Raw genomic sequence first — 21950 nt, 5'->3', positions numbered from 1 at the left:
AGAGGCCAATATTAATCTCCCTTTTTTTCTGGGAGAATTTATAAAACCAAAAAAATATTTAAATAGGCTTTCTATGGCCCACTATTTGTGAGAGAGATGGCACGCTCAGGACTGGCACAGATGGCACGCTCACAACTGGCACACAAGCCCAGAGGCCAATATTAATCTCCCTTTTTTCAGGGAAAATTTATAAAACCAAAAAAAAAATTAAATAGGCTTTCTATGGCCCACTATTTGTGAGAGAGATGGCACGCTCAGGACTGGCACAGATGGCACGCTCACAACTGGCATACAAGCCCAGAGGCCAATATTAATCTCCCTTTTTTCAGGGAAAATTTATAAAACCAAAAAAAAAATTAAATAGGCTTTCTATGGCCCACTATTTGTGAGAGAGATGGCACGCTCAGGACTGGCACAGATGGCACGCTCACAACTGGCACACAAGCCCAGAGGCCAATATTAATCTCCCTTTTTTCAGGGAAAATTTATAAAACCAAAAAAAAAATTAAATAGGCTTTCTATGGCCCACTATTTGTGAGAGAGATGGCACACTCAGGACTGGCACACAAGCCCAAAGGCCAATATTAATCTCCCACTGTATTTTTATCAGGGAGAATTTATACACCCCACAAAAAAAAATACAGAAAAATGAAAAGGCTTTCTATGGCCCACTATGTGAGAGAGATGGCACACACAGGGATGGCACTCTAGCAGAAATGCCAAATTGCCAATCTTAATCTCCCACCAAAAAAAAAAAAAAAAAAAAAACAGGGAATGTCCTACAATTACTATCTCCCTGCCTCCAGTAATCTCAGCCAGGTATGGCAGGCAGCTACTATCTCCCTGCCTGCAGTAATCTCAGCCAGGTATGGCAGGCAGCAATAAGGAGTGGACTGATGCACAAATGAAATAAAAAGTGTGGACAAACAAAAAAGATAGCTGTGCAGAAAGGAAGGAACAAGAGGATTTGTGCTTTGAAAAAAGCAGTTGGTTTGCACAGCGGCGTACACACAGCAATGCAGCTATCAGGGAGCCTTCTAGGGCAGCCCAATGAGCTACAGCGCTGAGGGGAAAAAAAAAAAAAAAAAACTTCCACTGTCCCTGCACACCGAGGGTGGTGTTGGACAGTGCAAATCGCTGCAGCACAAGCGGTTTTGTGGTTAATGGACCCTGCCTAACGCTATCCCTGCTTCTGACAAAGCGGCAGCAACCTCTCCCTAAGCTCAGATCAGCAGCAGTAAGATGGCGGTCGGCGGGAACGCCTCTTTATAGCCCCTGTGACGTTGCAGACAGCAAGCCAATCACTGCAATGCCCTTCTCTAAGATGGTGGGGACCAGGACCTATGTCATCACGCTGCCCACACTCTGCGTTTACCTTCATTGGCTGAGAAATGGCGCTTTTCGCGTCATTGAAACGCGACTTTGGCGCGAAAGTCGCGTACCGCATGGCCGACCCCGCACAGGGGTCGGATCGGGTTTCATGAAACCCCGACTTAGCCAAAAGTCGGCGACTTTTGAAAATGTTCGACCCGTTTCGCTCAACCCTAGTCTTTACCCCTTTGGCAATTAGTACTCCGATACTTATTTTGTTATTTCTTTTTTTTCTAGCAGGTGCCCTCTCCCTGGTATTAACTCTGCGTTTTTTATTACAGGCCGGCTCCGATTTGCGCTAACTGCACATGCGCGAAGGACGCTCGACCGCTCGGCTTTCTCTGGCTGTATTCGGCGTTCCACTTTTTTCCTGCGCCTGCGCTCTGCGGATCCTGACCTCCTGGGCACCCGGAAGTTCTTCTTCTTCCTCCCCTCACTGCGGCGTTCTGGCACATATAAGCGCGGTTATGCGCCCTTATCTCCACCGCACTACGGACCTTATGCAGCTGGACTCCCACCACTGGTAATTATCAGATATTCGTAAGCAGCTCTTTGCTCCTCTTGTTATGCGTTATACTTAGTGGATTATGTCCCCTGCCGCGGTCTCACATCTGTGAGCTATACGTGTTCTGGAGGTTATTTCATTTTCACTTTGCATTTTTTCGTTTTGGCCATGCATAGTCTTTATCTACAGGACTCGATATTTTCATGGACTTGCATGTTCACATTATTATTATATGTTTTTCTTTTTTATTTTTATCTTTATTTTTCGGTCATTGTGGAGTATTCCTTTATTTTTGAACCTTATGTTTTTGGTTCCTCTTCCTTTCCTTTTTGGACCTTTTTTTCTTTTTTCTTCATAGAATGGTTTTCTCCTTTGACAGGTGGATACAGTTTTTTTTTGTTTCGCCAGTGTTTTTGGTTTCGTCTTTATTATGTGGTATATCCCATTATTTGATGTATGGTGTTGCATATCTCAAAGGGATGGCCTTAGATCCTGAACGATATCAGGATATATTCTAAGCTGATACTTATTCATATCAATATTCTGTACACTTTTTGTCTTATTGTGGAGCTATATGTACCTAATGTATTCATTTCAATATCATTCCAGATACATGTACACATTTATAGATATATTTATAGATAGATATATCGGTAGATAATAGATAGATACAATAGATACCTATTGTATGTATCTATCTTATCTATCTATTATCTATCTATTATCTGTCTATCTATTGTATGGATCTATCTATCTTTAATCACAAAGAAACCAGCTGACCGCACCACCAGAGCGCTTGCTTATTGAACACTCCGGCTGTCCGCTGAAGCTGGCCCCTTGATCTCAGGTGCTTTGCTAGGAAGACATACAAATGCGAATCGTAAGCAGGAAGAAAACGGCAGCTCTCGCCAATCTTCAAAACAGGTAACTCTTTAATGCGATAAAATCTTCATGGCTCGGGGGTGTACATACAGCAGAGTGTACAGGTCCAAACGACGGCCGTTTTGCGACGTTTGTGACATCACAATTCTTTTTTTTTGTATATCTTTATTTAGCTTACAAAAACACACACAAATCCGCATGAAAAAAAAAAATGCTTGAAAAACGCAGGTGACCTGTCAGTGACCTCAGGTGCAGATTTGGTGCAGATTTTACCTGGGTCAAATCCTGAGCAAATCCTGATGCAATCCTGACTGTGGAAACATATCGTAAAGCTGGCAAGTCTTACTATAGCTGATTAAGGTCTAAAATGGAAAATGCTCCCCCTAGTGGTAAATATATTTATATTTGTAAGAAAATATATAATATTTTTCATATAGAAATGTTTGCAAACATTGCACACATTGCATTAATACATTTTAATTACTATTTTAAGCTTAATTTCACACAAAAACAAACTACAAGAAAACTGGTGGGACTTTCCCTTAAAATTATGACGGTTTCTTCCAGTTTCTGCTTCTCCCTAATATCTTTATAGAACCATCATATACACATAATACAGCATGAAGGGGCTCGGAGAAGGTGGCAGTGAAGGTGTGTAAGTGTCTGATGGGGTCACACAGCTCATAAAAGGACAACTGCCCGGCCTCATAATCCAGACATATCCTGAATCTATCACTGGAGATCTTGTCAGGTAACCGGATCACTTTACTGTCATGTCTCACTGAATACTGATCATTATCATCATCATCATCATCAAATCTCCACAAACACCAGGACTTTTTATTATATCCAATCACTGACTGACGCCCCCTCCTGTCTATACTGGGATAACACATCCCCACCATCCACACTCCTGATCTCCTGGTCTCCATATCCCAGTAATGTCGTCCTGAGGTAAATCCTCTCCTGCTCATCACCTGAGGAGAATCCTGGAATCTCCCTACTCTTTCTGGACGTTTCTGATTCTCTCGTGTCCAGGTTGCAGTTTTCAGGTCGTCTGATATAAGGAGATTATTAACAGCCGTGTTTATATCCAGTAAAATGTCTGCAGGATCCTCCACATAGATTCCCCTCCTTATACCTGATATTACGTCACATAATGTGTGTAATGTGTGTGAGATCACAGCCACATCCAGGTCATCTCCATCATGGAGCTTTTTATCATGTCCTCCTGTGTCCTCATCACCTCCCTCCTCCTCAGGATCACACAAGTGACCGGTGTCTGGTTCCTGTAAGACAGTCAGTGGATCCGTCATGTTACACAGCTCCTCAATGTGTCTCATCTTCCTGGACAGCTTGTCCATTATTTCCAGCTGATGGGTCAGAGCAGACAGTGGCAGTGACTCTTCCTTCTCCTGCCTGGAGATCTCACTCAGGAGCTTCTTCTCCAGGTCGTCCACCCGTCTCCTGATGTCTGTACACAGGGCAGTGACTCTCTCGGCTTCTCCAGCTGCTTTTTCTTGAGCTTTTCTCCTGTTCTCCTCCAGACTCCGGACTCTTTCCTCAGTCTCCTCTCTCTTTGTGATCAGTTTCTGGAGAACATTTCTCAGTTTCCTCTTCTTCTTCTCAGAGGCCTCATCCAGAATCTCCACTTGATGTCCTCGATGTTCTCCTGCTGAACAATAGACACAGATACAAGCAGCGTCCTCAGTGCAGTAATATTCCAGGATCTTTTTATGGACAGAACATTTCCTTTTCTCCAGAGAAGTGCTGGGATCAGACAAGACGTGTTCTGGTGATTTGTTGTGAGCTCTCAGGTGTTTATCACACAGAGAAGCCTCACAGTGTAGACAGGATCTAACAGCAGGTACCAGAAAGTCCACACAGTAAGTGCAGCAGATCCCGGTGATCTCCTCTTGTTCTTGCTGAGTAATCAGGAAACGTGCTGCAACATTATGGAGATTTATGTTCCTCATCAGTGCCGGACGCTCCTGAAATATTTTTCTGCAGTCAGGACAGGAATAAACTCCAGACTCGTCCTGTGTATCCAGCACACGACCAATACAGACCCGGCAGAAGTTGTGTCCACATCTCAGCATTACAGGGTCCTTAAACGTGGATAAACAGATGGAGCAGAGCAGCTCGTCTCTCAGATCAAAAGACGCCATGGCTGTCGGAAGAAGAGAGAAAATAAACTACAATTATTTAATACTCAGAGTAAAGTTTGGGTTCAGCTATGTAGACACAGGATACAGAAAAATTATAACAGGTATTCAGTCCTCTATATATGATGTATGAATATGTACAGGGCCGGTATCAGCACTCGGCGCACGCGGGCAAGTGCCGGGGCCCTGAGCAGGTGGAGGGTCTCACTCACCATCGTGGCCACTGGCGTGCTATGGAGGCCCGATCCCCCGCTGCTTGCTCCAAACCCCGAGATTGGCGATACTCGCCTCTCCGTTTCTGGGCTGCGGTGTCTTTCATCCTTTGACTGTGACGTTTCAGGTGAGAGGGCGCGATGATGTGAATAGTGTGCGCCCTCTGCCTGAACAGTCACGGCGCAGAGAGCCGGAAGACGCCGATGAGTCGGACAGCGTCGAGAGATTAATATAAATTTTTTTTATAATGTTTAAAGCAGTATATGGGGGCCAATTACATGTAGAGGAGTATATGGGGCCCATTCTGTACGGAGCAATATATGGGGCCCATTCTGTAGGGAGCATTATATGGGGCCCACTCTGTATGGAGCAATATACGTTCCCAATGTCATAATATAATGGGAAATCCGCAAAAAATCAGCAAAATTAATGAACATGCTGCGTTTTTTTCCGCATGCGTTTTTTTCCCGCAAATGCAAACGGAAAAAAACGCAACATGTGCACAAAAAATGTGGAATCCATTATAAATTATGGGATACTAATGTATGCGTTTTTAGGCGTTATTGAAGCGTTTTGCTTGAGAAAAAAACGTGCAAAAATGCGAAAATTTTGGAGCGTGTGCACATAGCCTTATACGGCCATATTGATGGAAATGAAAAAACAAAACAAAAGGCGTGCGTGCTTTTTTTTGTCTTAGCTCCCTTCTTCCCAGAGCCATAACTTTTTGTATATACTGTGTACGCTCCATCCAGTTTTCTTTTATGTTCATTACAATTAGAAGTTTGAAATGTTCATATAAAAAGTTGTAAAAGAAACTCAGAAAACACAAATAAAAATGAATAAAAGTTGAAGAATCTGAATGTATCAACAGAAGAACTTCCACAAATAAGATTCTGGACTCGCACACGGCTCCTTAATGCTCGTCGTAAGGACGTTTCCCACTGATCTAGCTGATTTTTTTTGCTCATATTTGAGCAGCTCTTACCTTGGTTTGTGCTTTTCCTCTGCCAGCTGCTAGTGATGTGGAGGAGACTTGGAGCAGTGTGAACAAGTGGGGAATGGTTGGCAATGCTTTGTTGTGATCGGGCTCCTCCCACATAAACACATACAATACTGTGATTGGCTGCTCAGTGTAGTGAGTGCACTCATTGCACACATGATCTGTGATTGGCTGCTTAGTGTAGTGAGTCCACTGCACACATGATCTGTGATTGGCTGCTCAATGTAGTGAGTGCACTGCGCACATGATCTGTGATTGGCTGCTCAGTGTAGTGAGCGCACTGCACACGTGATCTGTGATGGACGACTGCACAGATCACAAGTCAATGAGTCCATGTGACACGTACCCCACACGGATGCCATCCGGAGCCTGGGAATCAGTGTACAGTTTTTCTCTGTTCCCAAGCGCCGAGTGCTGAACGCTACCCTCATCATGGTTCCCAGCACCAGCAGAAGATAATGATAAGAGTAGTAGTCTGCTCCCACTGTCTCCACCTGTAAAAATAAGGATAAAACAGAAATCATTATACTGACCTGTCATGATTTACCTGCCGCTATTAACTAGTTAAATGTCGCTGTCAAACTCTGACAGCGGCATTTAACTAATGCTTCCGGCCATCGGGCCAGAAATGTGCTCATCGCTGACCCCCGTCATGTGATTGGAGGTCAGCGATGTGTCGGCATGACAACCAGATATCTCCTTAAGACCTCTATGTTTGTTGATGCTGGATTGCTGTGAGCGTCACCCTGTGGTCGGCGCTCATAGCAATGCTGTAATTCAGCTACATAGGGGCGATCTGAGCATCGTTTCTATGTAGCAGAGCCGATCAGGCTATACCAGCTTCTAGTCTCCAATGGAGGCTATTGAAGCATGGCAAAAGTAAATAAAAATTGTTTTAAAAAATATGAAAAAAATATATATATAAAAGTTTAAATCTCCCCCCTTTTGCCCCATTCAAAATAAAACAGTAAAAAAAAAATCAAACATACACATATTTGGTATCGCCGTGTTCAGAATCGCCCGATCTATCAATAAAAAAAGGGATCAACCTGATCGCTAAACGGTGTAGCGATAAAAAAAATTCTAAACGCCAGAATTACGTTTTTTGGGTCACTGCGACATTGCATTAAAATGCAATAAAGGGCGATCAAAAGATTGTATCGGCACAAACGTGGTATCATTAAAAACATCAGCTCAGCGCACAAAAAATAAGCCCACACCCGACCCAAGATCCTGAAAAATGGAAACGCTACAGATATCGGAAAATTGCGCTATTTTTTTCTTTTTTAGCAAAGTTTGGAATTTTTTTTCACCACTTAGATAAAAAATAACCCAGATATGTTTGGTGTCTATGACCTCGTAATGACCTGAAGAATCATAGTGGCAGGTCAGTTTTAGCATTTAGTGAACAAAAAACAAGTGTGGGATTGCACTTTTTTGCAATTACACCACACTTGGTATTTTGTTCCCGTTATATATATATATATATATATATATATATATATTATATACATATATATAATATATATATATATATATATATATATATATATATATATATATTTACCATGGGGAAGAAAGTATTGAGATGAGAGGCCTGTAATTGACATCATATGTAGACCACAAGTATGAGAGACTAAATAAGAAAACAAATCCAGAAAATCACCGTGTCTGATTTGGTAAGATTTATTTTGCAAATTATGGTGGGAAATAAGTATATGTAAGTAAGGAGGACAGATAACAGCTTTACCCCCATGGATGTGCAGCGCTGGGGGCTGGTGACACTGCAATGTTGTGGTGACCTAAAAAAAATGTAATTCTGGCATTTTGCCTTTTTTTTCTCCCTACGCTGTTTAGCGATGAGGTTAATCCTTTTTATTATGAATAGATCGGGTGATTCTGAGCACGGCGATACCAAATGATTTTTTTCTTATTGTTTTATTTTGAATGGGGCGAAAGGGGGGTGATTTGAACTTTTATATTTTTTTAAAATTTTTTAAAACTTTTTTTTTCCCTTTTGTCATCCTTCAATAGTCTCCATGGGAGACTATAAGCTGCCATAACCCCATCGGCTCTGCTACATACAGGCGATGATCAGATCACCTGTATGTAGCAGAATTACTCACTTGCTATAAGCGACGACCACCGGGCAGCGCTCACAGCAAGCCGGCAGTGACAACCATAGAGGTCTCCAGGAGACCTCTAGCTGACATGCCAACCCATCGATGACCCAAAATCCTATGACGGGGTCACCGATGGGCAGATTTTCGGCACGATTGCTGGAAGCGCATGTTCCGGGCACATGTCAGATGTTCAAAACAGCTGACAAGGGCCGGGAAAGATGTGGGCTCACTGCCGGAGCCTACATCAACGGGAGGGTGTCCGACATTGGTGTACATTTACGCCCGATGTCAGAAAGCTGTTAAGTGGACCAGAGCATTAGTTGCTAAAAGGGGGAACTTGGGATATTATATCCTTCAAAGGAGCATAGAGGCCTTTGCACAGTAGGATCATTAATACTTTCTATGGGACACGTTAATTTGTAGGGGGAGGTAGTAATCCTAGTAATGACACAATTTTTTAAATATTGGGGTCAGTGTTGCACGCCGCAGGTGTGCGCGGAACGGGGAGATTAAGTAGTTTGGGAATAGATGGAGACGGCGCTGGAGATGTGAGAAGTCAGATGTGTTTTTGTTGTAATCTGTGCAGATGAGTTGTGGCTGGAGAAGTTGTCATGTCGGTCTCGGCCAGATGGAAAAGACGGGAAAAGTGAACGACCTGAATCAGAAAGAACGTCAGCGGTAAGTCACTGTATATAACTGTACTGTAATAACGTGTATGTTCTGCAGGACTGCTGGTATCTACCACTATACGGTTACTGTAAGGTGCGAATACTGCTCTTTTTAGGAGCTTTTCTTTTTCTTCTTTTTTTATTTAGTAACAGCTTAGTGTGTTTCAGTCATTATGTAGTAGGAGGTATGTGGTGGTGACATTGGTCTTTGTATAGAGTGTTTTGTAATGTAGAGGTAGTAGTCATATTATGTAATTGTTTTGTAAGGGATCCAGTGATTGTGATGAATAAGAAATGTTCTCATGAGAATTGAGTGAATTTACTTAATAAAAGATAAGAAATAGTCACTCAAATAACACATATAGTAAAATAAATACATGTGCATCAAATCCAAGCATTTTTCATACATTAGATTCTCAAAGTAGAAGTCCATCAGCCTGTGTGTCCATTTCCAATCTCTCTCTTCCCCAAGTTTCCATCATCTTTCATATGTTAAATTGCCCATTGAATCTTATGTAAAGGCTTTGGTCTCCCATGGTGTGTGTGCTGGAGACTTAACAACTCCCAACTTACATAGAATTAACATATACAGGATAACATCTAATTATCTGACCTCATCTTTGAATATCCAAGAAGTTCTAGTTCTCCTCCTCTCAGAGGAGACAATTTGCATTTTTGAATATCAAAAGGCTCCTTTGTTAGAATGTAAGTGTCAAGATTGTAATAAAAAACCTGTTATTGTCCCTGGTTGAAGACACCAGTAGGACTGCAAGCTTATATACTGAAATGATTGGAACATATCAATAATTAGTATTGATTAATTGGAGTGTTGAAACCAATAAAAATAACTCTTACTATACAGTTATGTAATCGCTGTGTGGTGGTGATGGTGGTGGACATTATGGGTTGTTTTGGCCTTTTATTGTAGTAATTTTGTCTGCAGTTTCAGGGAGTATAATACTGGGGTCATCACCTCACATTATAGCTGATAGGAGCACATTCACCTCACACATCATGTATTAGTGTAGTATCAGCTCCTACATCATATATGGGATCAATTTTACCTCAGGAATTCATGTAGCCGCCATGTTCCCTCATGTGTACCTCCCTGCAGACATGGCTGATGTACTACTCCACATTCATCATGTATTAGTGTAGTCTCAGCTCTTACATCTTATTTGGGAGTAATATTACCTCAGAGATTCATGTAGCTGCCATGTTCCCTCATGGGTCTGTTACAAGTTGCCTCACACACTGCAGAGACAGCTCCTGTGTGACCTCCCTACAGACATGGCTGTTGTGTCACATTTCTGCTGTATTATACAGTCTTCATGAGTTTTGGGTATATGTATGATGGGTCAGAGCATTGGCACATACAGTGTCTGCTATTGGTAGCGTAGAGCTGGGCGGTTACAGGGACTCGTCACTGGTGAGAGGGAGCAGTAACGAGATGGTATATATATACCGTATATCTATAATATAACGCTGGGAGCGTCACTCTGTCCGAAACCTTTATAGACTGCGCAGGCGCAAGCGCCAGCGCAGTCTGGGCCTCACAGAGTGACGCTCCCGGGAGATCGAGGTGTGCGTTCACACTGAACACACACCGCGATCTCCAACAGAGAAGCAGGGACCGCCAGGAGGGTGAGTATCGGCCTATATTCACCTGTCCTGCGTTCCATCGCTGAGCGCCGCCATCTTCCCGGTCTTCGGCCTGTAACCTTCAGTTCAGAGGGCGCGATGACACGCTTAATGCGCGCCGGCGCCGCCCTCTGACTGAACAGTGACGGCCAGGAGACCGGGAAGATGGCGGCGCCCAGCGCTGGAACGCAGGACAGGTGAATATAGTAAGTGCTGGGGGGCCTGAGCTGGCGGCGATACTGGCACCTGACCCCCACAGCGCACTGGTGTCCCCGCCTGCTCAGGCCCCCCAGCACTCGGCGCCGAGCGGGTCAGAGGCAGCATGGGGACGCAGGATGGAGCAGCGCATAAGGATGGGGACGCAGGATGGAGCAGCACATAAGGATGGGGACGCAGGATGGAGCAGCACATGACAGGATGGGGACGCAGGATGGGAGCAGCACATGACAGAATGGAGGCGCAGGATGGAGCAGCACATGACAGGATGGGGACGCAGGATGGAGCAGCGCATGACAGGATGGGGACGCAGGATGGAGCAGCACATGACAGGATGGGGACGCAGGATGGAGCAGCACATGACAGGATGGGGACACAGGATGGGAGCAGCGCATCACAGGATGGGAGCAGCGCATCACAGGATGGGGACGCAGGATGGGAGCAGCGCATGACAGGATGGGGACGCAGGATGGGAGCAGCGCATGACAGGATGGGGACGCAGGATGGAGCAGCACATGACAGGATGGGGACGCAGGATGGAGCAGCGCATGACAGGATGGGGACGCAGGACCTCTGTCATTGCCAACAAAGGATATATTACAAAGTATTGAGATGAAATTTTGTTTCTGACCAAATACTTATTTTCCACCATAATATGCAAATAAAATGTTTAAAAAAAAACCAGACAATGTGATTTTCTGGATTTTTTTTTCTCAGTTTGTCTCCCATAGTTGAGGTCTACCTATGATGTAAATTACAGACGCCTCTCATCTTTTTAAGTGGTGGAACTTGCACTATTGCTGACTGACTAAATACTTTTTTGCCCCACTGTATCTCTGTAGTAAGCTCAGTTCTGCTCCCCTATCATCTCCTTTGTAAGCTCGGTTCTGCTCCCATATATCTGTATTAAACTCAGTTCTGCTCCCATATCTCTCTAGTAAGCTCGTTTCTGCTCCCATATCTCTGTTCTAAGTTCGGTTCTGCTCCCTTTTCTCTGTAGTAAGGCTGGAAACATTTTCTCAGCACTTACAATGGGAGAACCTGTTTCCAAGAAGAGGAGTGCACGAACGGTGATATAAATTTGCCACGCCGGTTTCAGCGTTCGTTTTGGTAGCCAGAAATGCGCAGATAAATGGCCTAACTCTTGGGTTAGCAGGGCTTGGGCTAGGGACTCAACTCTTCTCGAACTGTTTCCTGTGGTGGTTGCCATAGTTATTTGGGGACCACAATTAGCCAATAAACAAATACATTTACAACTAGAAACTGATGGTGCTGCACATGCCATAAACTATTTGTCATCCTCTTCTCCGCCGGTCATGGATTTGATCGGGTTTATCGTTTTAAAAGTTTAATTTTCAATGTTTGGTTCAAAGCAAGTGTTGGTATCGAAAATAATGATGATTTAACAGATATGACAATTGAGTCTGTTTCGCAGGAGCAACCTGGTCTGCGGGTGCAGGAGCATCTGGAGGAGCTGGAATGTCCGCCTTTGATTTGGGATGTCCTGGAGACTTAATTCCCTTGATACGTTCGTCAATAGCCCCGTCGACTTGGAGAGTCTATGGTAAGGCGTAGGAGGAGTGGTGCCTTCTAGCAGCAGATAAACCGGTGGGGGTCTTCATATGATTCATGGATGCAGGTGACAATGGCATTCTTATCCCGAATGCATGCCAAAGGGGTGTCAGGAGCGGTGGCACGCAACCGCGTATCCGCACTAGCTTTTAATTTCAAACTGCGGAGTTGGACGGATTCTACAAAACATTTCCTAGTTGGTCAATTATTGAAAGGATGGCGTAGAAAAGATAGTCATAGCGACAATAGGCGCCCCATTTCGTTCCAGCTGTTAGCCAGTTTAATTAAGGCAACAAGAGTCATTTGCGACTCAACTTACGAAACTGCTCTTATATCAGCGGCTTTCGGCGTAGCCTTCTTCGGGGCCATGCGGGTTAGCGAGATCTTACCCTCCGCTCTCAATAAAGCAGGCGGCTTGCAGCGGGAAGACATTTTAATTTGTGACAATGGCTTGAGGATTAGAATTCATAGATCCAAGACCGATCAAGAAGGGAGAGGCACATGGTTTCCAGTATTTGCCATTAAAGAGGATATTTGCCCATTAGTTTTAATTAATAAGTACATGTTGGTTAGAAGTAACGGGGCCCAATTTTTTATTCATGAAAACGGACACCCCTTGCTGTCGGGTCAATTTTTAGCTCTATTAAGACGCTCTTTGTTGTTCTTGGGGCTGCCTGCAGCTGAATTTGGAATGCATTCCTTTCGGATAGGGGCGGCGACGGAAGCTTCTAGGGCTGGGTTATTTGAGTCGGACATTCAAAGAGTTGGCAGATGGAAATCTTGCTGTTTTACTATGTACATCAGGCCTGACTTAGTGTTATAGGATAAAATTGAAAAAAAAAAGACATATATATGTATGCAGCTTTCAAGTTTGTCTAAATTTACAACTTTATTTTCTCAGATGGACTACGGCCCAGTGTATGGTTCGTGGGTCATTCCTACATTTATTGGGCGGCTCGGCGAGCCGAATTGTGTCCAGGAGGACGATCGTTGGGTTTCACAGATTTGGATGTGATCTGGCGTGGCACGAGAGGTCTTATTTGGTCTCAGGTTCTTCCAGAGGTAGTCCGCATCGCACGAGGGGCTTCATCCCCAACAGTGGTGGTCATACATGCCGGAGGGAACGATTTGGCTTCATTTCCGCTCGCTGAACTTTTGACTCTCATGAGATCGGACATGGACAAATTTCCGAGCTTCTTTTCTGCAATGCGAATAGTCTTGTCAGAAGTAATTCCAAGGCTAGTATGGTGGGGCGCCAGAGAGCTAAACGCCATGGAAAGATCCAGGCGTACCCTGAATCAGTGAATATCGCATTTTGTCAGATTTAAAAACGGTGTAGTGGTAAGGCACCATTGTCTCGAGGGAGACAATACTGGTTTTCTTCTTCCAGATGGGAGTCTATCTTAATGCTGGTTTAGATATTTTTCTTAATGGTCTTCGTGAAGGGGAGGTTCAGGCGATTCATTTTTTGGGGGGGTCATAGCTTGCGGTCCGCGCTCCTCCTTGGCGGAACGGGTGGAGTTTTTGGTGGTGAAGATACCTGCACCGGGAGACCGGAATGCAGATAATCTCCCTACACCCGATTTATTGGCAAATATTGCCTTTGTTAAGCTGCGACCATAAAATTTTAAGCTAAAAGTAAAAGATGAAAGTTATATTAAAATCTTTCCTAATAAACTTTTATGTGTTAATGAAAATGGTGTGGCGTCGCTTAATGGGAGAAGAAGATTGTGGGTCGCGGCAGTTCTAAGTACCAGCCTGTTTTTAAAGTCTGTTATCTCTGCTGCTTTAATGTAGCGGCCAGAGATGAGCAGGGCAGAGGTGGGCCGCCACAGGAGGGCCACTGCCTTGTGATTTCCCCCAGGCTGAAAATGCCTGCCAGATCCTCTTATAAAGACTGTACACATGCCTCTCCTGTCAGACTCCTGCATCCGATGCCGTGGTTATGTAGAGAGACCGAGTAACTGTATGCAAACACCGCCATCTGCTAGACCAAACTGTAAGTGAAAGTAAAAAAGGACGAATTGTTTTAGCAGGAACTAAATTGTGCTAGGACATTTGCAGGGTGAGTGAATTCGCCTCCTGAATCTGATCAAGAAAGACTTCCTGAATATAAAAGGCTGCCCTGGCCATGCTGAGATAGCGGTCGGCGCCAGAACCTGCATTAGGGCAGGTTATATGCCTGCGAGGTGGGCAGGGCCGGCTCTAGGTTCTCATGGGCCCCGGGCGAGAGAGTCTCAGTCTGCCCATCACTACCACGCACCACATATTGTATATGGCTGCTCTGTGCGCACAGGACCTGTGATGAGGTCACAGGAGGGGAGGAGTCAGGGGTTACATGATCGGGGCCTCCGTGTATGCAGGACGCTGCTGTGCTGCTTGTCATGGTGCTGGATGAGGGTAAGTTTATGTTTGGGGTCAGGAGGGGTTTACAGTGTGGATGTAGCAGAACCGTGTGTGGATGAGGTGCACGGAGCGGAGCCATGTGTGTACGAGGAGTATGGAGCAGAGTCATGTGTATGAGGTGTACAGAGCAGAGCCGTGTGTGTACGAGGTGTTCTGAGTGGAGCCGCGTGTGTACGAGGTGTACGGAGCAAAACTGCGTGTGTACGAGGTGTGCAGAGTGGAGCCACGTGTGTATGAAGTGTACGGAACGGAGCGGAGCCGCGTGTGTACGAGGTGTACGGAGCGAAGCCGCTTGTGTACAAGGTGTACGGAGTGTAGCCAGGTGTGTACGAGGTGTACAGCACAGAGCCGCGTGTGTACGAGGTGTACGGAGTTGAGCCGGGTGTGTACGAGGTGTACGGAGCGGAGTCGAGTGTGTACGAGGTGTGCGGAGTGGAGCCGAGTGTGTACGAGGTGTGCGGAGCCCCGTGTGTACGAGGTGTACGGAGCGGAGCCGAGTGTATGAGGTGTACGAAGCGGAGCCAGGTGTGTACGAGGTGTACAGCACAGAGCCGCGTGTGTATGAGGTGTACGGAGTGGAGCCAGGTGTGTACGAGGTGTACGGAGTGGAGCCGGGTGTGTACGAGGTGTGCGGAGCGGAGCCGAGTGTGTGCGAGGTGTGCGGAGAGAAGCTGAGTGTGTGCGAGGTGTACGGAGCGGAACCGAGTGTGTACAAGGTGTATGGAGCGCAGCCGCGTGTGTACGAGTGTACGGAGCGGAGAAGGCAATGATAGAGGTTGGGGAGAAGGTAATGATGGGGGTGGGGTAACTATGTATGGCCATTATACTGTATCCAGCATCATATGTGGTCATTATACAGTATTGAGCATCATGTGTGGCCATTATACAATATGGAGCATCATGTATGGCCATTACACAGTATGGAGCACTGTGTGGCCATTACACAGTATGGAGCACTGTGTGGCCATTATACAGTATGGAGCATCATGTGGGGCCATTATACAGTATGGAGCATCATGTGGGGCCATTGTACAGTATGGAGCATCATGTGTGGCCATTATACAGTATGGAGCACTGTGTGGCCATTATACAGTATGGAGCACTGTGTGGCCATTATACAGTATGGAGCATATATACTGGAATCTGGATCCTTTACCTGTTTTGGACACATCTGCAGAAATTTCTGCACCATTTATGCATCTCTTGGCAGGAAAAACGTAGCGAACAATAAGCGCATTTTTGCCGGTTTTGTTGTAGATTTTTCCACACTGAATAGTTTTAGGCCGGTTTCACACGTCCAGAAAATTTGTGTGCTGCCTGAGAACCACAAGGACCGTGCAGGAGACAGCGCTACAGTTAAGCGCTGTCCCCTGCTTTTGGTGCTGAAGCCGGCATTCATTCCTTCTCCCCAGCAGCGTTCGCTGGTGAGAAGGAATAAAAAATCAAGTTTTTTTTAATTTTTTTAGTTAAAAATAAAGTTTGTGGGTCACCTCCCGCCTCCCATCCCCTGTGCGCCTGCCGGCTTGCAGAGAAATACTCACCCAGCTCCCGCGATGTCTCCTCTCAGCGGCCGCTGGCAGCTTGTCCTGTGTGAGCGGTCATGTGGTACCGTGGTACCGCTCATTATAGTAATGAATATGCGCATATTCATCACTGTAATGAGCGGTACCTTGTGACCGCTCACACAGGACAAGCTGCCGGCGCTGAGAGGAGACATTGCGGGAGCTGGGTGAGTATTTCTCTGCAAGCCGGCGGGCATACAGGGGATGGGAGGCAGGAGGTGACCCACAAACTTTATTTTTAACTAAAAAAATAAAAAAAACCTTGATTTTTCATTCCTCTCCAGCGAATGCTGCTTTGGAGAAGGAATGAATGCCGGCTTCAGCACCAAAAGCAGGAGACAGCGCTTACTGTAGCTCCTGTTTTCCGTGTGCACGTGTGCTGGACATATTGCGGTACATGCTGCCGGAGAAAAGCGGACATGTCTCCGTGTTTTGCACACGGACAAACGGTCCGTGAAAACACGGAGACATGTGCATAGACCCATTCATTTGAATTGGTCTACGTGTGTCAGTGTCTCCGGTACGTGAGAAAACTGTCACTACACGTATCGGAGACACTGACGTGTGAAAGAGGCCTTAGAAAAATTGTCAGCAACATTGCTGAAAGAATTGACATCCTGCAGAGATTTTAAAAAAGTGACAAATCTGCAATGTGTGCACAGGCTTTTACCTTTACACTGCTATACGAACACTAGGAAAGTGGAAAGGTAAAGCTGCTCAGTGCCCGGCAGTGTATTGTGAATAGCATAGAGCCGGGGTGCCAGAGCAGCAGAAACACTAAGGAGAGGTCTGTCATTCACACTAATGGGAGCGACAATTGATTACTCCCTGGGCAGAGATGGCTAAAGAGGGTCCTTTAGGCCGCCTGATCAGCCCCTGCATGGTCCGGCCACAGTATGTGTGGCAGACACAGAGCACACAGATGCGGCCAGTGTAACGATAATCCCTCGCTGAAGTTTCCAGAGCGCGGTCTCTGCTCCCCGTCTTCTCTGCTGGCACTGAAGATCTCCCACTCTCCTGCTCCAGGCACATAGCAGTGACCACAGAAGATGAGCGCCGGCCGGCGGCAGACTGTGAACATACAGGGTATAATATAAACCCGGCACTCAACTTAATGATGTAAAGGTGAACTTTTAATGCATTCCAAGATGTAGTACAAAACGTTTCGGTCACCCACACCTTCATCAGTTACTACATAAATAATAAAAAAAAATGAAAGAAAATCAAACAAAAACATAACATGAAGAAAAAAACAAATACCGGTATATACAAATGGGTAATATGGTCAAAAAGGAATGAGATCGTAATATAAGGCATTGAGACCCCAAAACACCGAAGAGCAGTCCCTCAGCTTAATCCGTATATAATCGTACAGACGAACAGCAAAAAATTGATAAAGCAAAAATTTTCATAAGAAAAATCAGCAAATAAGATTATCAGCAAAAGTAATATGATCCCTTCATTATTAGGTTCTTCATCACCAGTTTATTATACTATGACGGTTTCTTCCACTTTCTGCTTCTCCCTAATATCTTTATAGAACCTTTCCATATATATAATGCAGCATGAAGGGGCTCGGAGAAGGTGGCAGTGAAGGTGTGTAAGTGTCTGATGGGGTCACACAGCTCATAAAAGGACAACTGCCCGGCCTCATAATCCAGACATATCCTGAATCTATCACTGGAGATCTTCTCGGTTAATGGAATCGCATTACTGTCATGTATCACTGAATACTGATTATTATATCTCCTCCTCAAACTCCAGGACTTGTTATTATTTCCTGAATATGACTGCTCTCCGCTCCTGTCTATACTGGGATAACACATCCCCACCATCCAATCACCAGATCTACTGATCTCCACATCCCAGTAATGTCGTCCTGAGGTAAATCCTCTCCTGCTCATCACCTGATTACACTGGAACCTCTCTGCTGTTTCTGGACGTTTCTGCTTCTCTCGTGACCAGGTTGCAGTTTTCAGGTTGTCTGATATATGGAGATTATTATCAGCTGTGGTTACATCCAGTAATATGTCTGCAGGATCCTCCATATAGATCCCGCTCCTTATACCTGATATTACCTCACATAATGTGTGTAATGTGTGTGAGATCACAGCCACATCCAGGTCATCTCCATCATGGAGCTGTTTATCATGTCCCCCTGTGTCCTCATCACCTCCCTCCTCCTCAGGATCACACAAGTCACCGGTGTCTGGATCCTGTAAGACAGTCAGTGGATCCGTCATGTTACACAGCTCCTCAATGTGTCTCATCTTCCTGGACAGCTCGTCCTTCTTTATTTCCAGCTGATGGATCAGAGCAGACAGTGACAGTGACTCTTCTTTTTCCTGCCTGGAGATCTCACTCAGGACCTTCTTCTCCAGGTCGTCCACCCGTCTCCTGATGTCTGTACACAGGGCAGTGACTCTCTCGGCTTCTCCAGCTGCTTTCTCTTCGGCTTTTCTCCTGCGCTCCTCCAGACTCCGGACTGTTTCCTCCGTCTCCTCACACTTTGTTTTTAGTTTCTGAAGAACATTTCTCAGTTTCTCCTTCTTCTTCTTTGAGGCCTCATCCAGCATCTCCACATGATGTCCCCGATGTTCTCCGGACAAATTACAGGACACACAGATACAAGCCGCGTCCTCGGTGCAGTAATATTCCAGGATCTTCTTTTGGACAGAACATTTCCTTTTCTCCAGAGAAGTGCTGGGATCACATAAGACGTGTTCTGGTGATTTGCTGTGAGATCTCAGGTGTTTATCACACAGAGAAGCCTCACAGTGTAGACAGGATCTAACAGCAGGTACCGGAGAGTCCACGCAGTAAGTGCAGCAGATCCCGGTGATCTCCTTTTGTTCTTGCTGAGTAGTCAGGAAACGTTCTGCGACATTATGGAGATTTATGTTCCTCATCAGTGTCGGCCGCTTAAACTCTTCTCTGCAGTCAGGACAGGAATAAACTCCAGACTCGTCCTGTGTATCCAGCACACGACCAATACAGACCCGGCAGAAGTTGTGTCCACATCTCAGCATTACAGGGTCCTTAAAAGTAGATAAACAGATGGAGCAGAGCAGCTCGTCTCTCAGATCAGCAGACGCCATGGCTGACACAGATAAAGTGAAATGGAACTACAATTCTCTGATACTCAGAAATCTGAGGTCAGGTGTCAGTTATATAGACACAGGGTTCAGCAGATTTGTAACACCTATTCAGTCCTCTATATATCATGTATGATCATGTACACAGTTGCATAGCTACCAGGGGAGGGGGGAGGAGGGTGTAGTTTTCCCAGGCTGTTCGCTCAGAGGGGCCAACCCAGAGCTATGCTACACTTAACTGATCAGCCTGCACAGCACCCTCATGCAATTAAGCCTCACGGTAGAGCAGGGAGACACGGCAAACTTTAACTCTTGGAACACCTTTCCGCTTCAGGAGACCACTTGGCCATCAATGTCTTTGTACCCTTAAGAAGGTCAGTCAGGGGTGTGGGTATCATGGTGAAATTCGGAATAAACTGCCCATAGCATCCCACCATTCCCAGAATTGTCCTAACTTGTTTTTTTTTTCAAGATCAGTTGCAGACAATTTTGGATCGCCTTTACTCTTTTCACTTTCGGCTTCATTTCACCCCTCTTGATGATATAGCCTAAGTATTTTTCCTCCTCCTCCCCATGGCGCACTTCTTTGGATTTATGGTAAACCCCGTCTTCCACAGTGCATCCAGTACCGCCTGGACCTTCTTCAGCTGACTGATAATCCGGGCTGAAGATCACAAAATCGTACAGGTAAGCGGTGAAGTACTTCTTGTGAGGGGCTAGGATCCAATCCATAGCCTTCTACAAGGTGGCTGGGGCTCTCTTTAGTCCAAAAGGCATTCTGGTATACTGGAAGAAACCATCGACTGTAGAGAAGACTGTCTTCTACTTGGCACACGAAAATGTTGCCAGTACCCTTTCATTAGGTCAAAGGTGGTGGTGTATTTGGCTAACCCTAGCTTCTCAATGAGTTCATCAGATAAGTATCAAACTTGGACACCTCATTCAGCTTCCTATATTCATTACAAAACCAACATTCTCCATCAGGTTTTGGCACAAGGACAATGGGGTTGGACCAGCCACTTTTTGACTACTCAATGACATCCAAGCTCATTATTCCCCTCACCTCTTTCAAAATCAGCTTGCGGCAGCTTCAAGAATTCAATATGGCTTTAGGTTTACCCACGCATGTGGTTCCATCAGGATTTTGTGCTCCACGACCTGCATACATCCCTGCAACTCTGAAAACAGGTCTCGATTCCACCGAAGCAGTTCTCAGCACTATTGTTTCTGAGACAGTGATAGTGTCTTTGCCACTGTTACATCCTCGATCTTGGCTTTGGGATTGACCCCCAAGGCATGTAGCTTCCACCGGTTCCCTGTCTCAACCAGCATAAGCAGGTTGACATGGTAATCCTGATCAGTATTGTTTCAGCATTTAATACCTTGTGCACCGCTCCATAGGTATTCATATGATACCTGAACCTGACTGCACATTGCACTAACAGGGCCGGAGATTCCTCCTCTCATCCTATTGGTAGGCTTGCATTTCATTTAATATCGGCATCTGATCGTTCCCAATTGATATATTTATATATTAATCTTCCACTTAACAGACCAATCTCCAGGTGGAGAATACTTTCACTTTTACGTCAACTATTTATACAGCAGTCGGGTAGGTTCCCCTCTTTTTACCCATTTTTCTGTTCCTATGTTTGACCCATAAAGTTGGATCGTGAATATTGAATTCTGACCTCTATACTGTTGTGGATGATTGTATATACTTGATTTTCGTTTATATTGTAGTACACTGAAAAAAGGTTGTTTGTATATATTGTACTGCCTTAAAGTGGACTGCATGAAATTGCCTCATCATCATCCGCTGTGTGCCAAGTTTATTTATATTTTGTGTCTTTGCTGGCAACGAGGACGAGACAGTGACCTATGAGTCCGACATTCTTGAGTTGGAAGTTTCTGGGGGGAATTTTGGACTGCTCAAATGCGGGACCTTACTTTAAAAGGGGCATTTTATAATGTTACTATTCTAAATGGGATTGCTCAGGAGCCAGGGGCCAACACCAGCTTTCCGTACTTTGCGATAAATGAAAACTTGCTATGCCGAGTTACCAAACTGAGGGGTGAGGTAATAGAGCAACTGTTAGTATCGGGATCATGTAGGTGTAGGGTCTTAGACTCGGTCAATTCTCATGTCTTGGGTGGGAATCTGGGTATAGACAAAACCCAAGAGTGGGTACTTCCGAGGTTGTACTGGCTTGGATGAGATTGTTAACTACATTTTATTTTAGGGAAGTTCCACAGGCCTTTACAGGGTTTTCTCCATTCGAGAAGTTGTACAATCAGCACCCTTGGGGACTTCTGGATATTGCAAAGGAGACCTGTGAAGCAGATGTTACACCCATCCGGTGCATCGAGCATGTCGCCCAGATACAGGTAAGGATTACAAAGGTACAGCCTACCATAGTGATGGTGAAATCAAAGTTCTACCTACCCGTATGAGGAGTGACGCCGGGGCCAGTGAGGACGTGGTATCCACCGCTATTAGCTGAGAAAGATAAACCCTGTTGCCGGATATT

At 45.2% G+C, this 21950-nt stretch overlaps 2 protein-coding genes across 2 annotated transcripts; both read right to left on the bottom strand.

Moving 5' to 3' along the window:
* Window positions 1–3178: 3178 nt before the first annotated feature.
* Window positions 3179–4972, bottom strand: LOC138675204 (tripartite motif-containing protein 14-like). The gene has a single exon (XM_069763242.1). It carries the CDS (start codon window positions 4924–4926, stop codon window positions 3307–3309), a length of 1620 nt encoding a protein of 539 aa, XP_069619343.1. The 5' UTR covers window positions 4927–4972; the 3' UTR covers window positions 3179–3306.
* A 12788-nt stretch (window positions 4973–17760) lies between these two features.
* On the bottom strand, window positions 17761–20453 carry LOC138675203 (E3 ubiquitin-protein ligase TRIM39-like). The gene has a single exon (XM_069763241.1). It carries the CDS (start codon window positions 19420–19422, stop codon window positions 17818–17820), a length of 1605 nt encoding a protein of 534 aa, XP_069619342.1. The 5' UTR covers window positions 19423–20453; the 3' UTR covers window positions 17761–17817.
* Window positions 20454–21950: the final 1497 nt, after the last annotated feature.

This window comes from Ranitomeya imitator, chromosome 4 (assembly GCF_032444005.1).
Source record: "Ranitomeya imitator isolate aRanImi1 chromosome 4, aRanImi1.pri, whole genome shotgun sequence".
Classification (NCBI taxonomy): domain Eukaryota; kingdom Metazoa; phylum Chordata; class Amphibia; order Anura; family Dendrobatidae; genus Ranitomeya; species Ranitomeya imitator.
This window is presented reverse-complemented; position numbering and strand designations above follow the sequence as displayed.

Excerpts from the sequence above, each read along its gene's own strand:
- LOC138675204 (XM_069763242.1), bottom strand. The coding sequence starts at position 4,926 with ATGGCGTCTTTTGATCTGAGAGACGAGCTGCTCTGCTCCATCTGTTTA.
- LOC138675203 (XM_069763241.1), bottom strand. The coding sequence starts at position 19,422 with ATGGCGTCTGCTGATCTGAGAGACGAGCTGCTCTGCTCCATCTGTTTA.